General features: G+C 41.6%; 1 protein-coding gene across 1 annotated transcript in view; it reads right to left on the reverse strand.

Moving 5' to 3' along the window:
- The window catches only part of dph1 (diphthamide biosynthesis 1), a 106,431-nt gene extending 98,792 nt beyond the window's left edge, over nucleotides 1-7,639 (reverse strand). Inside the window, exons 1-2 of the mRNA XM_080731371.1 lie at nucleotides 7,584-7,639; nucleotides 4,390-4,539 (exon numbers count right to left, since the gene is read on the reverse strand). Coding sequence (XP_080587497.1) covers nucleotides 4,390-4,539; nucleotides 7,584-7,635 — 202 coding nt within the window. The 5' untranslated portion in view covers nucleotides 7,636-7,639. The remainder of the gene's footprint in view (nucleotides 1-4,389; nucleotides 4,540-7,583) is intronic.
- Between the last annotated feature and the right edge of the window lie 436 nt (nucleotides 7,640-8,075).

The raw sequence follows: 8,075 nt of genomic DNA on the forward strand, positions 1-8,075 counted from the left end.
GTTTTAGTCCATCACACCAAAGAAAGAATTCTCCATCTCATCCATTAGTTTTTACACACATCATGTGTTTCACCCAATCACTCAAACATAGAAACCCTCTAAAACCATGTCAGCCTGCCCTCACTACTCTTCTCACAAAGACACTTCCGTGGCAGGGACCCACACAGATTCAGAACACATTAAAATGCATACTTCCTATTTTCTCAAATTCAAAATCAAAGCCTGTGTACTAAAAGCTTATAGTAGCCTACTAGCACATACAGTAAGGGACATACTTTTGTACCATAGCACAAAACACTAGACAGACAGCAGGGAACATGTTGATATAATGAATTTTGGTTAATGGTTATGAAAAGCATAAAACTGATCATCCTGTACAACAAACCATCCATTACTGTATGTTTTCGGAATATGGAATGTGTTCCAGTTGGAATATATTACAGGGCCGAATTAAGAAAACTCCACAGGGGCCGAATTTGGCCCACGGGCCTCCAGTTGAATATCACTGCTGTAAAGTGAATGTGACTGTACATAGTAAATAAATACAGTGAGTTACTTTTAGAGTGTAAGAATGTAAGGGAGTGTTAATATAATAGTCCTGATTTCGCTGTGTAATAGAGATCTATTCAATACCCCTTTTAGTGTAATGTAATGGTCAGGGCACACTGATTCTGTACTGCAGGCCTGCCCTGAGGGAGGGGGGAGCTGTTGAAACTGGGCGCCTAGTCTTGTTTTTGGCCATTTAATCAATACTGGCATTTTCATTTTGACTTGCTAAAACTGAGCAAAATCTTTTGTTGCTCCACTGTCATCAACACTGAGCAGCAGCACTGGATTCTACTGTATATTTTTCAGATATTGTATTGATCGCTGTGGGGAAATTCTCTTTTCGGCGTTCACTCCCTCCATGGAGGTCCAAGCAGAGGGTCATTCAGAGAAGCCCCTTTGGAGCTTGTTAGGGATTCAGTGGTTGTGCAAAAAAACACTTTGTCAGTGCAGAGTACAACTTGCTTTAGGGTCTTTCCGTTGGAGAGCAAATATGCTCCTCACTGTACCGCCATAAATCTCTGTGCACTTAATGTTTAAAATAATCCACTAAATAAATAAGCAATGTTTATCTTTTGCTGCGCCTCAACTAATGGTTTAAGTAATAATATTTTTACAGGTAATTCATTCTACTGTGTACAGTTTCTCCTCAGTGTGGACCTTTGGTATCGATAAAAAAGTTTATTTTGCTCAAGATCTTTGATGGCTTTGATTCCGTTTTTTTGGCCTTAGCCTCGATCTTATTAAAAACAGCAGATATTTACTCTACTCAACAAAATATTACTACTAGTATACCAGTAAGACACTCTAAGGGCGAGAACCCTTGGACTGGGTGACAGCAGAATGTTGGGCGAGCACTGGTGCTTTGGCATGGGATCAACTTTCCCTCTGCGTCCTAAAATAAATATTCATGGTTTCATTTGTAGGCATAAAAGGGACAAGGACGGAATTAGAGATGGACCGATTGCAAAATTCTTGGCCGATACCGATCCACCGGTTTTATGAAGGTCTGACCTGCCAAAACCGATTTTTCCGATACCGATTTCTTTAGCTAAGAACTAGAAAATAGGGTTGCTCCAATACCCTTTTTTCAGGCCAAGTAGACCTACAAGACATACTTCAATTTGAGTACCAATAACCTAGAAGAACACTAGTGCCAAATCAATCACAATAGTACAATATCCAAAATCACAGACAATATCCAGTCTAAAGTACCATGCATAGTAGTACATAAGGACCGCAGGAATACACAAGAAACGGAGGGGGAGAGTGATTTAATCCGGTTCCTCCGGCCGTCCGGACGTAATTGATTGTCTCCGTAACCTTACGGACAACACTCAACCCGACGGATAAAAACCGCTAAAAACGTACGTACACATGAACTACCCGTGGCGAACTTGTGTCAACCGTGGGGGCAGTAGAGGGAGAAATGTTTCGTCTTTTTTTCTTGTATCCATTTCGTTGGAGGAAGTAAAAAAACTAACAAAAAAATCACAAGTACACACTGAACAGTGAACAGGCCAGGACGCAGACCCGCATGTCAGCCTAATCAGCGCTCTCTACCAGCTGAGCTCTCTCAAATGCGTCTCTCTCCACTCCTCCACTCCCGTGCACGGGGTGTTTTTAGTCGGTTTTGGGTCGGTTTGGGTGGCTACCGTACCGTGGCTCATTAACTGTCGGCGGCGCCCCCATTGAGATTGCGCTCTAGGCGTTCGCAACGGCATGTGTCCACGCTCATCCATTCTCCAGTCCTTTTTATATTATACCCGGACAGCACAGTGACTAGCGCCGATGGTTAGTGTCGTTCAATCCGAGTGTATCCTCCAAGGGTGTCTATAAACCTCTCTGTCAACAATGTAGGCGCTATGTATGTAGCATGTAGCATTTGCTCATTGGGAAGATGCATGTGGGTGCCATCTAGTGGATATAGTATGTACATATAGGCTTTATTGAACCCTGTACACAGAGACCGTACGGTAAGTATGAATGTCAACGCAATTACCGTACGTACTGTCTCACCCCCAAACGTACACAAAATCAACCATACGTAACTATAAATGGCCCTTAATATGACCGTCTGGACTAGGCAGGAGGAAAGCGGGTGACGCATGCTTTTTTTCCCCTTCTTTTTGGAGACGATATTGACACAGGATTATGGAATATATCCTTACATTGCAAAGGTAATCAGCACCATCTATATTCTGTAGGCTGCCACTAAGTAGACTGGCTGCTACTTGCTAATGTTTACTTTAGTCACAGGACCAGAGCATCATGCTGTAGACACAATCTGCATAAAACCGGTATTTATGTCAGTGACCTGCCGGTCACCGATTCGGCCGGTTTGATATAATACCTGACGATTTTTTTTTTTTTTTTTAAAGATTTGTTTTTGGGGCTTTTTATGCCTTTATTCGATAGGACAGTAGACTGACAGGAAATGGGGAGAGAGATGGGGAATGACATGTGGCAAAGGTTGTCCGGATCGGGAATTGAACCGGCGACGCCAGCAGGCATCATAGCCTAGTATGTGGTATGCGCCTTGACCACCAGGCCAGCGGGCGCCCCATACCTGCCGATTTTTGATATTGGCCGATACCGATGTCCATCCCTAGACGGAATTCATTTGCAACATCATTGTGATGTCAGAATAGGTCAACTATATCCTTCTGCTGAGCTGGGATGAGGTGACCGTGAAGTCAGAACAGGTCAGCTATATCCTTCTGCTTAATAATAATAATAATAATAGCTGGAATTTATATAGCGCTTTTCTAAATACTCAAAGTCGCTTTACAGTATGTGTAAGTGTGTGTGTGTGGCAGATAAAAACAACAACTTTATTAGAAAAAGAAAAACTATGAGATACAATAAGAGCTAAGCAACAATAAAAACAATAAAAACAAGAGTACATCCAAGATCAGCTGGGGTAGGCAATGCTAAATAGGTGCGTTTTCAGGGCGGTTTTAAAGGTGGGGATGGTGGGGGCATCTCTGATATGTTTGGGGAGTTCGTTCCAGAGGGTGGGGGCGGCCACAGAGAAGGCCCTGTCACCCCAGGTTCGGCGCTTAGGCTTGGGGACCTCGAGGAGGCCAGCCTCACTGGACCTGAGTGAGCGAGTCGGGACGTATGGCGTGAGGAGGTCAGTGAGGTAAGGGGGGGCCAGGTTGTGCTGTGTTTTGTAGGTGGTGAGGAGTATTTTGAAGTGGATCCGTTGTTTGACAGGGAGCCAGTGGAGGTCATGGAGGACTGGTGCTTAGCTGGGATGAGGTGTCATTGTGATGTCAGAAGAGTGACGGACGGACGGGCCGACAGACAAAAGAGCTATAGGTAGTAAGTAGAGACCTACGGTCGCAGCGAACTATACAGTTGCAACATACAGGGCTCTATTTTGATTACGCTACAAATGCCCACGAGACATCTATGATATCTTGACATACAGTATTAGTTTAATATTCACATTCAAGCATGAGACAGGAGCCTGTGCAAGGATGGACAGACAAAATTTTACAGTACATGATGAGAGGCAGGTAAGCTGTTTGAACGCATGAATAAATAACAGGTGCAATTCCTTGGGGCATATTGGGGAAGATATCATAGCACTGTAACATGCTCAATATCTTTTTACCAGTACAGAATAAGATCGGAAAGTTACCAAAAGTCTGGCAAATACTATAAATAGTTTGTATTTGTTGCTGAAAACCGTGATCCAAGAGAGCACAATTAGACATGCTGCCTCCAAACTGTCCAACTTTCAATCCAACAAATTGGCTCAACAACCGAGCCAATCAATCGAAGCACTTTCTCAATCTGCCAAATGGACCATGTGTATTGGGGAAGTGCCCTCACCTCTCTTAGCGTTGGCTTGTCTGACCCGCCACACCGTCTTGTGGATCTCAAAGTTATAATTTGCAGGCAAGATTCGGATGGCTTCCTGTAATTCTGGGTCTTGCAGGATCTCATCTGGAATTTGATTGGCGATCCGCCGTGGTCCTCTCACTGAAATAAAAGTAACGTGATTTAGTTCCACTGACCTCTTAAGCCCTTTTTAAAAAGATAGCTGATCTACAAGTTCACAATGTGTCACATTGCAGTGTTGTGATCTTACAGTAGCTTGTAGATCTGCTATTTTGGACAAAATAAAAGAAACAAAGACAATCAATAAACAACCGGTAAATGTGCATTTTAATTGTACTTTTCTGTTTTGTGGCTGTAATGTTTTTCTTACATTGTTAATGTTTGTAAACACTGAACTAAAACAGAGTTGTATTCCAGAAAGCAGCATTAGCAAGCATATCAAGAAATAAGAATTCGTCCCACCGGCTTCAGATTCGGCACATGCGTTCCCCGCCGCGGCGCGGAGTGCCTTGCCCGGCCTCGACCCAACCCGACGCGCAGTTTTCCCGAACCGGCGCGAAACGTTCTGAATCGCCGTATGCGGAGATGATTGTTTCATCATGCTGTTTCTGAGGAAAATCAGCACAAGCGCTGACTCATTGTGACATCACTTCTTAAAAGACTCTGACATCAAGTATGCCACATGAGTCAACAAAAAATGCCATGGTTACATATTGAATGTCATCAGTATGACGTGTTCTGATGTCACAGATCTAGCTGCTCATCATGACATACAGTATATGGGCATAAATGGACACAAGCAAACAGATGGTCAAAACGGGTCCTATGACAACAGGTATAATGGGGTTTGCATTAAAGGGTGTGGCATTCATTCCCTATTTACATCCTTCCCGAGTAGGCCGGTCCCCGACTAGACACTCGGCCGCCCGACAGACAGATACAGAAATCTCCATATATGGGCATAAAATGGACGCAGACAGACAGATACAGATATCTCCATATATGGGGCATAAATGGACACAGGCAAACAGATGGTCAAAACGGGTCCTATGACAACAGGTATAATGGGGTTTGCATTAAAGGGCGGGGCATTCATTCCCTATTCAAATCGTTCCTGAGTTTGCCGGTCCCCGACTAGACGCTCAAACGGCGGCCGAGCTTCTAGTTTATCTCAATTCGTACACTGCCGTGTCACTTCCCACACAATCCCTTTGTATTAAATATACCTTACGGGTAGATGGAAGTGTTGAATCTGAACTTGATAAAACAATGTGCAGCAAAACCAGCATTGCATTGTATTGGTGGTGTTGGTCCACTGTGTTTTATCAAGTTCAGAGCAAGGTTATTATAGTAAACGAAAACTAACTAAAAAACGAAAACTAGAATGGAAAAACATTTTAGTTAACTGAAATAAAAATAAAAACTAAGCTTTTAAAAAAAACGAAAACTAACTGAAACGGTATTGTGTGTTTACAAAACTAACTAAAATAAACTAAAATTATAGAGAAAATCTCCTTAGTTTTAGTCTTTTGTCTTTTGTGGAAATAAAAAATAAAAAACACCAGTTGGTGAGGTCAAAGAGAGAAGTTGTATGTCTCAACATTCCTGCCACTCTCAAAAATATGATGTTTTATTGATTTTCTTTATTAGACAATACTTTTTCCGGAGCTTTTTCAATCTCACCCCTGACAAATACCCCATATTACGTAAAAGACTAAAACTAACACTAAAACTAATAAAAACTAAACTAAAACTAAGCATTTTCAAAAAATAAAAACGAAACGAAACTAGCAACCTCACTTTAAAAACGAATTAAAACTAAACTGTAATTGAAAACAAAACCTCAAAACTAATAAAAATAAAAACTAAGGGAAAAATCCAAAACTATTATAACCTTGGTTCAGAGTCAACAAAGCCATCTACCCAGGGATTTTAGAGCACATTGTGCTTCCGTACATCAACATGCTTTATGGAGATCATTATTTATTTTATCCAGAAGCACTTGGCACCTGCCCACAGAGCCAAAACTACTAGTAACTGGTGTACTGACCATGGTATTATTGAGCTTAATTGACCAGCCAACTGGGCTGACCTGAAACCCACAGAGAATCTGTGTTGTACTGTCAAGAGACTCAACCACAGACTCAACCACACAGATGAGCTTAAGGCCTCTATCAAAGCAAACCCGGGCTTCCATAACACCTCAGCAGTACCACAGGCTGACCACCTTCATGCCACGCCCCATGATGAAGAACATGTGTTCAAAAGTATTCCAGACCAAGTACTGAGTGCATAAATTAACATAATTTTCAGAAGTTTACATTTCTTTATTATAAATTCTTCTTTTGAGTGGTAAAGTCATAATCAATAAAGTCTTCAATCAATCAATCAATCAAAGTTTTGGTGAGTTGCTAAACTGTATAAGTTTATGTTTATGCAACATTGCAACAGACGAGAGGTGCGCAGCATTTTGCATTTGTAAATGTTTGGAGAAGTACAGGCTTTATTCCCAGTGACTATTTGGGGAAAGTGCCAAAGACTCATATTAATGCAAATGTCAGAGCCCGTCGATAAAATAAATCTACAGATACCTGTTTAAGGCAACTAAATGATATACTGTATGCTGGCCAGCATATATCATTTAGTGCAGCAACTTTAAATGCGCACCAGTGCATCCAACCAAAAGGTTGTCTGAGCCCAGCATCTCTATTAAAAACAATACATATCACTTAAAGGCTACGCTGTACATCAAATAACTGAAGTTCGCCTATTTTCGAGAATGAGATGCCCAAAATCGGTCCATAGACCAATGTGGTTAACCTTCCAGATCTTACACAGAGTCACAGACGTTTTAACAACACTACAAGTTGGCTATGGATCATAGCTTATGTCTCTCTATTTATTTATTTTTTGCTTTTCTTTTCACTATACATAGAGTTGTTCTGAATTCTGAACAGACACGGTTTGCTGGCTGGTTGCATTGTCATTGTTATTTAATGATTTGTCAAATGATGCAAAATGTCATCATATGTTCACTGGTTGTCATCAGCGTTGGTCGTTCCGAGAAGCGTTTTACGTAGTTGTTGGTTTGAAAATAACCTCGCCACGAAGTGTAATATATCCTCGCGTGGACATATCATAGATTATTGACATGACTGGTGTTAAAAGACATTGTGCATCCTTACCTGTGGGCTTTTTAGTAGCAGCAACTTGCATCTCGCTCAGGGGCGCTGCCATGTTTTCTCTGTCTACAGCGTGAGCTCTAAAAGGCATGGCTAATCGAAAGCAGAGAACATGCTGACAGGCAGCGGAGGTAGTCGAGTATCGATAGAACAGAACATGGCTGAGCTCTAATGCCTCATTCACACTACAGATATATATTTGAACGTTTAGCTTGGTAATTCAATGTAATCTCAATGGAAACCAGCTTTAAAGATACAGGAGACGCTCCAAGCAAAGCTTTGAAAGCTTTAAAGCTGGTTTCCATTGAGATTACATTGAATTACTAAGCTAAACGTTCAACTATATATCTGTAATGTGAATGAGGCATAAGGCTGCATTCACACTGGAACGCACTGAGTTCAGTCAAAGTTGTTTCAAAGTTCTGTGTGTGTCAAAGTCTCTTCCAAAAAAATAATACATTTCCCACAATACTTTGCAGAAGTGGGCGGTTCTGC

This window comes from Nannobrachium achirus (assembly GCF_963921795.1).
Source record: "Nannobrachium achirus genome assembly, chromosome: 8".
Lineage (NCBI taxonomy): Eukaryota > Metazoa > Chordata > Actinopteri > Myctophiformes > Myctophidae > Nannobrachium > Nannobrachium achirus.